The sequence below is a fragment of the Schistocerca nitens genome, chromosome 6 (genome assembly GCF_023898315.1).
Source record: "Schistocerca nitens isolate TAMUIC-IGC-003100 chromosome 6, iqSchNite1.1, whole genome shotgun sequence".
In the NCBI taxonomy this organism is placed as follows: domain Eukaryota; kingdom Metazoa; phylum Arthropoda; class Insecta; order Orthoptera; family Acrididae; genus Schistocerca; species Schistocerca nitens.
The window spans coordinates 165,329,151-165,344,003 of NC_064619.1; the positions used below are offsets into that span (position 1 = coordinate 165,329,151).

Below are 14,853 nucleotides of genomic sequence, written 5' to 3' on the forward strand. Positions count from 1 at the left end.
TCATGGAGATGGTAGTTCATTAGTAGCTTGCCTCTAGTTCGTGCTGGGAGAGAGGTTGCAGTCTTGCTCTGACTACAGGCTGAGCACATGTTGCAGCTGCTTCAGGCTCTTCAGTGAGCACATTATAATAGTAATAAGATTCTGTAAGAAGGACCACTCTGTATGTAGGTGATACTTATGTGCTAGAGCCAGAGAAGTGTGAAATACATAACAGTGTGTTGACACATCATAGAAAGATATGAGTTTATGCGGAATGTAAAGTCCAAAGTAAATTGTGTAACATAGGTTAGCTAACTGTTAGTGGCAGAGTATGTTCACTCAAGGAACTGAATTTACTGTTAGAAAAATTACATGGAATTAGTGTTGTGGAGTACCACCTTTATCATTATGTCCTTGCTATCATGTTGCAGTTTTGATAGCCATATCTTATACAGTACCATCAGCATATTTTACATGGAAGCATGCAAAGCCATGGTGTAACAAAACATTGTATTTCTGTTTCTAAAGACTGGCTTCTTGTAAATCAAGATCTACATATACATCTACATCCATACTCTGCCAGCAGAGGGTACCTTTTACTGCTGCTAGTCATTCCCTTTCCTGTTCCACTAGCAGATGGCATAATGGAAACATGACTGTCTATATGCTTCCATATGAACCATGATTTCTTTTATCATGTCTTCATGGTCTTTATGCGAGATACGAATTGGTGGCAGGAGGATCATTATGCAGTCTGCCATAAATGCTGGTTCTCTAAACATACTCATTTGTGCTTTATGAAAATACTGCCTTGTTGCCTCTAGGCAACTTCATGGAGCATTTCCATAATAATTCCATGTTGATGGGATCTGCTGATGACAAAGCTAGCAGCATATTTTTGAATTGCTGTGATATCTTCTTTAATCTAACCTGGTGGGAATCCCACACACTTGAGCAGTTCTCTAGAATTGTTCACACAAGGGTCTGTACACAATCTCCTTTATAGATGGGGTACACTTCCCTAAAATTCTTCCAATAAACCAAAGTTGACCATTTGCCTTCCCTACAGTCGACTGTGTGTGTTTATATTCCATTTCATGTTGCTTTGCACAGTTAAGCCCTAATACTTAATTGGCAGGACTGTGTCAAACAGCACATTATTAATACTGAATTCAAACATTAAGGAATTATTTTTTGTACTCGTCTACATTAACTTAACATTTTTCCAAATAAAATTGCTCTCCAAGTCATTCTCTATACTTCTATTGCCAACTCAACAACAACCGTTTCCCATACAGTGCAGCATCATCTGTAACCGTCATAGATTGCTGTTTGTCTTATCCATGAGATCATTTGTATTTATAAAGAATAAGAGCAGTCATGTCACACTTCCCTTGAGCACTCTTAACAGTACCTTCATATTCAATGAACACTTGCCGGAACAACATACTGAGTTATATCAATTAAAAAGTTTTTGAGTCATTCACATAGCTGAGAACCTTGATTATGCTCAGACCTTGATTAAGAGTCTGCAGCATGACACAGTGTCAAATGCTTTCTGGAAAGCTAAAAATGTGTAATATGCCTGTTTCCTTAAATCCATGGTTCACAGGATATCACGCCAGAAAAGGGCAAGTTTGAGTTTCACTCCAGCGATATTTTCTAAATCCATGCAGTGGTCAAACAGTGGTTTGTCTGTACACTGTTCCTGTATGAATGATTTTTTTAAATGTGATGTTTATAACTTCAAATAGTGAAATCCAGGATGAAATAATGACAATATTATGAAAAGGATGCATTGCTAATCACCATATAGAGCAGATGTTGATTCACAGACAGGCACAACTATAATACTCCTAAACGTGAGCTTTTGGTCAAAAGGCCTTCTTTTTTTTTTGGTCATGTGTGTGCGAGTTGTGCTTTTGTGAATGTGTCTGTGTTATCTACCTTAGAAGAAAGCCTTTTCGCTGAAAGCTCACATTTGAACAGTCTTTTTGTTGTGCCTGTCTGCAGTTCAGAGTCTCTTCTATATGTTGAGTAGCAATCCGTCCTTTTGCTGTCTTTAATTGCCATGTTCAATTAGCGAGTGAATAGAAGTCTTTTGCTCTAGCTATACTTAATTGCGAACGTGTGTATTGACATCAAACACAAGGTGCTGTTGATATCATTGTAAACAGGGGCATTACTCCCAACCAAACAACAGGCTCACATGCCTATAATAACAACTACTGAAATGACTACTGTTCTATTTCCAAATGCATATGTATTGCATGCCACACAAATTCTCAATTTTGAGAGATTGTTGTACATTATTCCTAGCCTGTGACAGCCCTGCTCTGAGGCAAAGACCAATTGGTCCACAATGCAATATTCTCTCCAGTGTAGGCACTGCTGTTGCAGTTATAGTGCATTGTCAGAGAGTGGTGGATCATTCTTCAGACAGGTGAGGTGTGCTGAATTGGAACTATAACAGTGATGGCAACAGGAACTGGAACTTCGACGAGATCTCACTGGAACTCTCACAGGAACACACACTCAAACACATTCTGGAGAACATTCTGCTAATAGAGCCACAGAGCACGACTTACATTGTGGTATGCAGTGGTTTAACAAAACTCAACACTGTTTGTTGCATGTGATTTGTGATAAGGAACATAATTCTACTCTGTTTGTGTTATCTATACAAGGCCCTTAATATTTGCTGGCAGTTTTGCTTCAACTGGTGATTCAGACATCCTGTCTACCTTGTGTTGTTTGAGGGAAGTCTAGCTTGCAGGAGTTGCGACTCAGGGTCATAGCATCCACTTCTCCCAAGAGAAAAATGCAGAATGTCTTCTTCTGCTGTTATTGGTGTAGGTGAATGAGATCATCCACCTCCTTGCCCCGTAGGCACTGGTTGACAGTTGTGATTCTGCAACTCCTCCTCCTCCCTCCAGGGTCAAAAGGTCAACTTGTTGCCGCCATCCCTCGAAACTGAAAAAGATATGTAGCTTCTGGAACGGGGTTATCATATTGCGGGATGAGGCGGTCCATGTGCTTACTTTCAGTACCGCCATCTTCACATTCCTCAGTTTGCATACCACAGTGGCTGGGTGCCACATTTTCTAATTGTGATACACCTCTGAATGTATTGTTTTATCATCACTGTCGAAATACTTTTTCCTACTTTCAGACTATCTGGCGAGGATTACTACATGCTTTTTCGAGGTGCTGTTACAGAAATTAGAGTTCTCATCTTCCTTCTGTGAAGCATCTTGGATGGGGTGTGGGCTTATGAGGAATATGAAAATGATTTCTTCATTTTATATTCATGGCTGAGTTTCCTCATTTCTGTTTTAGAAGGCCTGACAGAGCATTCCACGACACCATTGTGTTCAGGATGGAACAGTGTGCTACAAAGATGCTGGATCCCTTTAGCCATACTAAACTCTTCCCTTTTCTCTGGTGGTAAACAGTGTGGCATTGTCAGTTACAGTGGCTGTTGTTGTACTGCAGATACCTGCTTGGGTACTTTAACTGTTTATGGTGCACCTGTGCTTCTCATCCTTATATAACATACGGGAAACTATTGCATGTATCCTTTAGAATGAGGCAGTTTTCTCCTACTGGTGGTTCAGTGTAGTCCAAGTGGATTCTACTCTCAAATTCCAACATTTTGGCCCATGGAAAATGAGATCCCAGTGGGACAGTTCAATATTTCCTGCAGAGCATACATTTGTGCAACATAGTTTCTGTGGCTTTCACTAGACCTTGCAAGCAGACATGTTGTCTTGCCATTTTCTTTGTGGTGAGAAATTCCCCAAGGGCATCTGTGCAAGAGTTTTGACACTTCTGGATGAAGTAATCCCGAAATGACTACTCACGGCTTCCCTTGCACTAGGTGTAGGATGATGATTTCTTTTAAACAGAGATAATGCATGTCGAAGGTTCAAGAAGTGCACCAATTCAGGGTGCATTAGTCACTTCTTAGGTGAGGGCCATTGAGTTTCCATGAAATACTTCATTTTTGAGAGAGATTCATCTTTTCTGACTGCTTTTGCTATGGCTTTGGGGTCTATTGGAAGCCCTGTTGGATAGAGCTTTGACCTGAAAACCAACTTCCTGTGAAATGCCCGTCACTGCCAGTCGGCGAACATGGCAGTGTCAGCTGCAATTTGCATGAAAATGCTGTGAAACGATGCGGCCATCTTGATGCACATTTAATAACTTTACTTACATCTTGACCACATGTTTATTTTTTATCAGCCTTATGCATTTTGACTTTCTGTCACTTTCAAAGGCAATGCTATGTCAGTCATATAAAAACATTAAATACATTGTATAATGTCAATATTTTTGGTCATGAGGCAAGTGCTCAAGAATGTTGACATGATACAATGTATCCAATGTTTTTTGTAAGTGTCATAGCACTGCCTTTGAAAATGATGGAAAGTCGAAATGCGTAAGATTGATGAAAAATAAAAGTGGTCTAGACATAAGCTATTAAAAGTACATGAGATTATGTTGACGTTGCTGTGGTTTGAAGAAACATATTTTATTTCATAATTGTATGCTGACAGTAACAGCAACCACCTTTGCGATCTTTGCTCCAGGATTGAATATTATCACTAAAGGCCTATGGTCAGTTTGTAGAAAAACTTGTGCCCTTACAAGTAATTATAGGTTCGTTTGAGCAGTTACCAGAATGCGCCAGACAACAGGCTGTACTGCGCATGCGCAGCTACGATGACGTAGGCAGCCCATGCTTGGTGCTTGCTCTGCTCATACGCTTTTCATCGTATTTCTGGTGGGGCATCATGTGACCATGTGTAGCCGTGCCGCCCGTGCAGCATGTTGTTGAGAGGACATACTGAATTGTACTTACAGCAATTGTTTTATCATATCCCACACAGATAAAGGATGCAAATAAGGAAGCAGTTCTTGGCTTTTGAGTCATTTCAAAATTAGACTCCACAGCTCGAAGTACCATAAAATTTTTGACAGATTTTTTTTTTTTTAATTCGTGCTCTACAATGTTGTTATGTAGCATTTCCAACACGTTTACATCTACACATCACTGCAAAAAGCTACTAGGATGGAATACAAATTACTTGCAACAAAAAAGAGAGAGTTTCTTGTGTAGCTTACACCGGAATGAAGGCCAATAAATTTCAGTACTATTTCAAAATGTGAAAAAATTAACATGGTTGTCTATGAGGCAAAGAAACTACAACTGACAGTTTATATTCTACTCTAGGAATAAATATGAAGCCATGTGGGGAGTTAAAAAACGATAAAACATGGTATGCTGCCAGTCTAAAATTTAGCATAGAATGGCATTATATAAATTTAAGACGTAAACACAAATTAAGAAATAACTTCAGGCCCAGAGGAAGTCCGAGACAAGTGCCTTGTGATCGAAAAACACTTTCACAGAAGGCAGATCTATAAAATTCTGCTACAGCTGTCATTATATTTGAAACAAAATATTTAGTTCAAAACCACTGACCAAATTTGCCTACTTAGCTTCAAGTCAATGTTTACGTATGGTCTTTAAATATATCTGCTTGTGTCTGTATATGTGTGGATGGATATGTGTGTGTGTGCGAGTGTATACCTGTCCTTTTTTCCCCCTAAGGTAAGTCTTTCCGCTCCCGGGATTGGAATGACTCCTTACCCTCTCCCTTAAAACCTACATCCTTTCGTCTTTCCCTCTCCTTCCCCTCTTTCCTGATGAGGCAACAGTTTGTTGCAAAAGCTTGAATTTTATGTGTGTGTTTGTGTTTGTTTGTGTGTCTATCGACCTGCCAGCGCTTTCGTTCGGTAAGTCACATCATCTTTGTTTTTAGATATATTTTTATGTATGTTCGTACGTATATAGCATTAAGAGATCTTACAGTGTCATACAAGGAACAGGACATCAGAGACTACTCTAGCAGCATCGGAATTCCATAAACCATACTAAATGCTTCATTCCGCTCTAATTGCACATTTCTATGTCCAGATGCACGCGGAAGTTCCTGATATTCAGCTTTTCATGTGGTTCTCGTGATACAAATTTTCTTGGAGGTCCAGTACTGTATTCTCATATTTGGTTCTTTATTATGGTATAACGTCATTCGTCCCAGAAAATGAAAATTTGCACTTTAAATTGAACGAGGTTGAAAGTAGCCAATAGCGCGGAATGAAACACTTTGTTTCGTTTCAAATAAACTAACTGCCTCAGCGGAAAAAAAAATTAACTGAAGCAAATTTCTCTATAAAACAGACAGAAATAGCTTCATTAAGACATTAATGGTTGATTACTAATAACCTGGAAATAATATAAAATCAGAAAATTGAAACTACTAACTTATTTTGGTCTTTCATGGTTATGAGAATGTATATTAATTCACTTGATGGCTCCCGGCCACAGAAATCTGTTTTGTTTTCATTTGACGTGGGAGCTGTAAACGAAGACATGGCCACGGGTCACGTGAGGAAGGACCCCCCACTATAACTCAGCTTGCTCTGCGCATGCGCGAATCTGGCAGCTTGGGCGCGCCAGGAAAATTTTTCCGGGTAGCTTCTGGCTACTTGCTGCTACTGCTCGTACACCAAACAGCCACGCTCCAAGTAGCCAGAAGAGGGAGGAAGGCGCTGCTCATACGCGAATTCAGCTCTGCGCATGTGCACGAGCCCGCTGGCAACTGCTCATACGAACCTTATATAATTTCTTAATAGCAAATATGAGGACTTCAACTGAGAGTAAACCCATTGTGTTGAGTTCAAAGTCTTGAAGTTGAAAGCAATGATGCTTCCCTCTCTGTGTGATAACACTGTCCCAATTTCTTTATAGGTTTTCTGCTGCAGCTGTTAATTGATTTCGTGACTAAGTATTTCAAATCCAATGAAGCACCTTTCTGCTTATCAAAAGCCACCTGACAGTCCTTCATCCAATTCCATGTTTCACTTTTACAGAACAATTTATGTAGCAGCTCAGCTGTTGTGGCTCTTGCTAGAATGAATTGTTGATAATATCAATTTTAGAAGTTTGATTGCATCTCTTTCACATTTGTGGCTACTGGAAGCTTTTCAATGGCATGCACATGTTTGGTGGTAGTACAAATACCTTCTCCTGATAGTATGTGACAGATACTTCATCCATTCTTGAAGGAAGGGACATTTTTCCTTATTAACACCAAGTCCCTTGTTTATTAGTGTTTTAATCACCATCTCCAAGTTTTCTAAAGGTTCTTCAGTAAGAACTCCCTGAGACTCCTGTATCATCTATTAAATTTGTTGGTTATGGAATCCTCATGATTAAATGCTATAGGTATCTTTGATATTATGCTGGGGCAGAATTTATACTGAGGAATAATCTTTTACATTTTTAGAGGCCAAATGGTGTGCCACCAAATGGTGTGTTAATGACCATCACTGACTATCTATCTTTGTCGAGTGGCAATTGGAGGTATGTGTCAATCAAACCCATCTTTGAATAGTACATGCCTGTACCTAATTTTTCCATTATATCTTGAGCTCTCAGGATTGGGTTCATATCAGTTACAGAATATGCATTTTAATTTATCACACAGCCATAGTTTCCCATTTGGTTTTTCCTTCATGTCTTCATAAAGGGTCCAGTTATGCCATTTCCTTCTAACGTATCTAATTCTTGTTTGACCTTCTCACACATTGTGTAAGGAATGGGTATAGCCATGAAAAACTTGGGTGCTGATGTAGGCTTGAAGGTGATACGCATCTGCTAATCTTCTCTGCTTCCTGGGGTTTCACAGAACTGTATTCATTCTTTCTACAGTGTGTTACACACTCCTCTTTCTCATCTATTACCTTTATTTGATTTGCTGATTTCTAGTATGTAAACCCGAGTTTCTCAAAGAGATTGAGTTCTGTGATGGTTGGCAGCCTTTGGAGACGAAGTCATGAATAGTGTTGCTTGTATTTTTACTCTGAGCATTTACTGTACAGTGTAATTTCATTTTAATCAGTTGATCACTATAACTTGTCAGCGTACCCTTGAATTTGCTCAGCTGAGGTGCTACAGTAAATTTTGAGTTACACAACTAATTTATAGGTTTGGAAGAACCCGTATCTATTTGGAATTGTACACCATTTATTCCAGCATCTACAAGTACTGCTTTAGCGCCACTCAAAACTATTTTGTATATCCTATTACTGAGTCTTTCATCAGCACTTTCAGCATCTTCCTTAATGGTATTATATTTAATGTTCCTATTTTTTGTACCCGTACTTTGTTTTGCCTATTATGATATTTATTTCTAATTAATTTTGTATTGCTTCATTTATAGGGATGTTTTTGTATGTCTGCCTAATTGTCTCACCTTAAAAATTTCTGGGGCCTTGAAATTCCATTTTGAAAATTTCATTTTTCCTATTATTTTGAGTCCATTATACCAGGTGGTTATAATTAAACATGTTATAATACGGAAACTAATTACTTTACGAGGACCAAACTTGGTAGCATTAATGTCAAAGACTTGAGGAAGAGAAACAATGCAGAATCAATTTAATTGAAACACTTTTAATGTGCTGCTATTGTACATCATACCATTACATACCAGTACCATTATTGCTACAAAGGGGACTCAATATGGCACCCATCAGTGTCTAGAAGAGTCTGAAAGTGCAGGATTGCATTCTTCACAGCAGACCAAAGCATGTCTGTAGGTGTGCAGGCATACCTCTCTTGATATGCTGCGCTTCAGTTCAGCATACGTGTGAATGTTCCCCTGGAAAATCGTGTCCTTCAGGTAGCCCCACAACCAGAAATCACAGGGAGTGAGATCAGATGATCAATCATTTCCAAATTTCTTTTGGAGAAGCAGGTGAACTTTGCGAGTGATGTGCGGTGGGGCCCTGTCTCGCATAAAAACTGTTGAGTTCAATGCATCTTTCTCCTGTAGGGCAGGTGTACATGCTGGCGAAGCACATTGCAGTAACACTGGCCAGTCACACTGCATGTCTTTGGTCCTTGAGTGCCAACCTGTTCAAAAAAGAATGGGCCAATGATGAATGTAACCGTGAAGCCACACCATACAGTGGCACATACACTGTACTGAGGAACTTCATGCACAGTGACTGGAGTTGAAGATCTCCACACTCTGCAATTCTGTGTTCACCTCACCCATCAGAGAAAATTGAGCTTTGTCTGTCCATAGGACGGTCCAGGGCCAGCCCTCATCAACTTCAATCCTTGTGAGAAAGTAAAGAGTGAAGTCAACATGTCGTTGTGCGTTCTATAGTGCAAGCTACTGTATGATATGAGTCTTGTAACGATACCATTTGAGAATGATTTGAAACACCTTCCGTACACTGGACCAAGGGATGTTCAACTGTCGTGACACAGCACGCTTACTGCCTGACCATTAGGAATTACACACATAGCAATAGCAATATTATTGACCTTGTGTGGTGCAACCGATTTTTGGCCTCTTCCTGGAGCAACTCCCTGTTATCCAGTTGATTTGAACTACCTCATCATGCTCCACACAGCAGGCAGTGAAAGAGGACCCTTCTATAATCCTTTCAGCTGGCAATATTCTCGAAGTGCAGCTGCAGCATTACTGTTAATTTGGTTGTAGAGCTTCACCAATAATGCCCTGCTCCTTTTGTCCATGCTCATGTACACATGTCAACAAGTGCACTGCAACTGGTCAGATGTGTGTGACTATGAGTCATGATGACTGATCATGGCACCTGGTGACCATAGTTGGAACTGTACAGTGGCACTGTGATGCATGAAAATTGTGCACCCCATAGTCTGGACAGTAATGCTACCAGGTTTGGTACACGTACGGTAATTAGTTTCCATGCTGTAATGATTTAAAAAGGGGAAAGTTTAATTATAACCACTCGGTATTTGTTTTATCTGCTCAAAAACCTGAACAGTGCTTAAACGCTCTTCTAATGTTGGGTTATTTAACCTGATTAACTCATTTCTCAAACTAGCATCTGGAGCATGTACTATTAGCATCTCTCTTACTGCCACATGCCCATATAAAAGATTACATACAGGATTTTCACGTTTAATTTAGTCTCTGGTTGGACCCTGGAGCATAGCAACCCTTTCCTTAAGATTCTGACTGGGCTTCTTGTACGCTTTGTAAACTCTATGGCATGCTGCCACTACGAGTATTTTACTTTTGAAATATTTTTCCTTACTCTCTGTGCAGCCTTCTATTCTTGGGTCCTTGTCCAGAAACAACTGTTGAATTACAAGGTGTACAACTTTGCTTCTGCCGTTTGCCTATAGGTAGCAACAATGGTAAGTAGCGGTCAAAAGAAACAGATCGCAGACATCAGGCAGTTAGCTTGGACCTCGGTCAACCTAACCTCATTCAAACATTAGTCAATTTGTGTCTGCATCATAAAGTTGTTCTTGATTGAAAATGTCAGTTTACAAAACTAATTCTTATCATTTGTGGGAGGTGTTACTGTTTCATTTCAATATGAAGAAAACAGCAACTGAGTCTCATTAATTGCTCTCAGGTACATGTGGTAAGGACACTATTAGTGAAAGAATGTGTCATGAGTGGTGTCAACGCTTCAAGAACGGTGATTTTAACATATAGACCGGCATAATGGTGGAAGGGAGAATTTTTTCGAAGATGCAGAATTGGAGACACTGCTGAGTGAAGACTCGCGTCAAACTCGATAAGAATTCATTTCAAAATGTCTCAAGGCGATGGGCATGATTCAGAAAGAAGGAACTTAGCTCCCATGTGAGCTGAAACAAAGAGACGTTGAACGGCGTGTGTGTGTGTTTGTGAACAGTGGCTTCAGAGGCAAAAATGGAAGTGATTTCTGCAACGCATTGTGACCAGGGACGAAAAATGGGTTCATTACGATAACCCTAAATGCAAAAAATCATGGGGATGTCCCGGCCATTCTTCCACATCGACAGCCAAACCGAATATTCACGGCTCCAGGATCATGCTCTGCATTTGGTGGGACCAGCTCGAGGCCATGTACTATGAGGTGTTAAAAACAAAGTGAAGCAATTACAGGTGCTCGTTATCAAATGCAATTAATGCGCTTGAGCAGAGCATTAAAAGACAAACAACCGCAATATAGCAAGAGGCATGATAAAGTGATTTTTCAGCATGACTACGCTTGACCCCACATTGCAAAAGAGGTCAAAACGTACTTCGAAGTGTTAAAATGGCAAGGCCTACCCCACCCACCGTATTCTCCAGACATTGCTCGCTCTGATTATCACCTTTTTAGATCAATGGCGCATGGTCTGGCTGACCAGCACTTCCGATCTCATGAAGAAGTCACAAATTGGATCGCTTCAAAAGACGAACAATTTTTTCGACGTGGGGTTCGTACACTGCCCAAAAGTTGGGGGAAAGTAGTGGCAAGCGATGGAAAATACTTTGAATGATACATGTGTAACCAATTTCAAAGCCTCAAATGTTGGGGAAAAAACTGCAGAAGCAAAGTTGTACACCTTGTACATTATAAATTACATTTCTAGTGCTAGATAGGAAAAGGTATTTTGCATTGCCTTGCATGTTGTCCTCTGCTTTGTAAAATGTTGTTCCATGCAGGGAATGTAATTTGTCCATTTTTCCTTCTTCTGGCAAAACAGGTGGGTCGCTAGAGGGGCTCTGATTTCTGTCCATGTTTTTCTTCACCTAGCTTGTTGAGCATTCTTTCCTACCTGGTGCTAATAGTCTACAGCAGTGGCAGTGTTTGCATCATAATGTCAATTTCTTGTTCCATCTGAAATATACTAAGCACAGATTATTGCTATTTTACTTTTCTCCCTAGAAAAAATATGTTAAACAGTGCACTTTTCTAAAAGGTTAAGCATAAAATTTTGGGAATGAAACATAACATGTTGAAATGTTGAGCTGTGATAAATTGTCTTGATACTATGACATCCTAATCATCTTGAGTCATTGATGCTTTTCAGAAACTGACCTAACTGCTTTAAGTCTGTTGTGTAGTCCTTACGGCCTCATTGCCAATACTTAAAATAGTGCACTTGCCTGTATGTTTTCATAGCAAAAATGTAACTCTTGTAGTTACCCTTCATTGTCAACGTGTATGTTGACAACACCACAAGGTGTCACTGATAGTGTAAACAGGGGTGCTACTCCCAAATAAACATATGGCACAGGTACCTGTATTCACAGCTACTGAAATGACTGCAGTTATATTTCTAAAACACACATCTGTTAAATGACACACAAACATTCAACTTCAAGAGATCGTTATACAATATTCCTAGTCTGTGACAGTCCTGCTCTGAGGTGACATCAAAATTGGTGCACAATACAGCCTTGTGTACAGTGCAGGCACTACTGTGGTGACGTTGTGCATAGTCGAAGAGCTATAGAACCTTCTTTGAACAGGTCAGCTGTGCTAAATTGAAATGTTTGTGGTGATGGCAACTGGAACTTTTAAACCAATGGGGCCTCGGCAGAATGCTTGCAGGAATGCACTCTCTAGCACACTCTGACTTATAACATGTTGTGCTGTGATACTAAGATCTGCACTATGTGTTCCCACATGATGCGTGATGTGAAACACAGCTCTGCTCTGCTAGTGATCTCTGTAGAAGGCCTTGATAATTTACTGACAGACTTCCTTTGCCTGGCAAGTTGCCCATCCTTTGTAGCTTGCGTTATTTGAAGAAAGTCTACTGTGAAGGAGTTGCAACTCATGGTCAAAACACCTTTGACCATGTAGTGGTTTTACGTAGGACCAGAATTGTCTAGGATACTCAACAAGATCTTTTGCTAGCTTAATGATAGTGGAAGTAGTTGTACATTCCATGCACTGATCTTCTTACAAATGCACAAATTTCTACTAGCCTCTGCGTGTTGACATTTCTGTACTCTTTTTGAACCAAGAGACCAACGGTCTCTATTTTCTCAGCATTTTCTGAGTAGTGTTATTAAACCATCTTGGGTCTTTTCTGTCCTTAATCCATTTACTCAGTGCATACTTATCTAGAATACAACTAACAGTAAGCTTAAACTTCGCCCATAACTACTCCATAACTATCATTCTGGAACTAAGTGATGGATTTCTTAAGTTTAGTAACCTTTGTGACTATGATGACATTTTGGTCACTAATCCCCATCTCTGTACTGAACTGTTGATAAGATCAGGCCTGTTTGTAATTATGAGGTGTAAAATGTTACCATTGTGTGTGGGTTGCCGAAGTAAAGGCTCAAGCCAGTTTTTGGAGAAAGCATTCAGAACTGCTTTTCAAGATAAGTCTGTCTGTACCACAGTCAACAAATACATGTGCATCCCAGTCGAGACTTGGTAGGTTTAATCATGTCAAACATATGTTGCATGATCGGGGTACTTCAGCACCGCTGAGCAGAGACATTCTTTGAATGGTTGTACAACTATGAGAGCAGAATCAATTGGCCAGGAGAAACATCTGATGATGAATATGAGTTCACGTAGACTGATTATTCATGCCCAGATAACTTCACAGTCTGACTCAATTTCAGCCTCAATAGACATAGACATCATCATTTCTCAAGTTTTGATAAATCATTCAGTGTTGTTAGATTTTTACTGTGACAAGATTCTGTGCCCTGGACTGTATCAGCGCTATGTTTTAAACTGTTGTGCTGTCAACAGAATCTGAGTCCCAAAGTGAATAAAATTGAGAATCAGTGTTCAGTTTTTTAATGGTGGTTTGGGTTTCAAGAATTATTTAGTTTTAGCTAAAAAAAACCTAAGGAATTCTGTTTATGAAACACAAATTTTCTGAAATTAAATAAATCCAAATAATGTAGCAAAATTTTTAAGGTACGAACACTAAAGTATAACATCTAAATTTATCAATGGAGTGTAGACTATCTGCAATTGAAATGTATGTAGATGAAGTACCAACTCTAAGAAAAGTATCGTACTATCATTATTTGCTATAGTATCAGCAGTTCACTGAATATAGTGATAATCTTGTGCATTGGCTTAATATCATACTTCATATAATTGGCTGTGTTGTGTAGGGAATAAATCAAAATAATCAGTGACTACAGTATTACAGAATAGTTTGGGAAATATGAGAGAAAATATTACTAGTTAAATTTACTTACGGCTAGATGTTATTTTAATAGAACAGTCATAGAAATAGTAGAAATTAAAATACTTTCTGAAATGTCACACAACCTTGTTTTTCATAGATGCTGCTCATTTGTCTTTTCTTCTGGGACGGTCACTATTACCTTCAGTAACATCACATTGTGTGTCTCATAACATATAACTATTGTGCTGTATTATCACCAAAATATTTGTCACAAAAAGAAACTCAATCTGCGTTCATCATTTCACGGTGTTTTACTACTTTCAAAAAATGAAATTTATATACCTGTGTTTTCTAGGTTTACGTGCAATGTTTGCTGCTCGCTGCGAAGAGTATGTAACCCAAGTGGATGACTTACATGCTCAGTTAGCGGCTGCAGAGGAAGAAAAGAAAACTCTAAATCAGCTTTTACGGTTAGCTGTGCAGCAGAAACTTGCACTTACGCAACGCCTTGAGGAACTAGAGGTTTGTTTTAAGTTGAAGTGGTATGCCTTGTATTTAGTGCAATATTGTAGTGTGGTTGCTTTAAGGTTTTGTTTGTTGATATTATTTTCTGTATTTTGCAATTAACTACAGTGGGTCATTTTTAACCATCACCATCCTTTTCTCCTTCATCTTTCGTTTCTTCCTCATCTTTTTTCGCCTTCCTCACCTTTCTTTTGTTTCCTCTGCTTTATCAGAATCTTTATTCCTAAAGGTTTAGACATTTCTAGGTTATCTTTTCTAACTTAGTTTTATTTTGCTGTCAATTATAATGGAAAGTTCTGGACAGAATGTGAATAAAGGAAATCATAAGTTACCAGTTCAGTTGG

At 39.2% G+C, this 14,853-nt stretch overlaps 1 protein-coding gene across 1 annotated transcript in view; it reads left to right on the forward strand.

Annotated features, from left to right (window-relative positions):
* The window catches only part of LOC126262381 (protein bicaudal D), a 115,365-nt gene that overhangs the window by 71,708 nt on the left and 28,804 nt on the right, over positions 1–14,853 (forward strand). Inside the window, exon 12 of the mRNA XM_049958977.1 lies at positions 14,340–14,506. Within this exon, the coding sequence (XP_049814934.1) occupies positions 14,340–14,506 (167 nt within the window). The remainder of the gene's footprint in view (positions 1–14,339; positions 14,507–14,853) is intronic.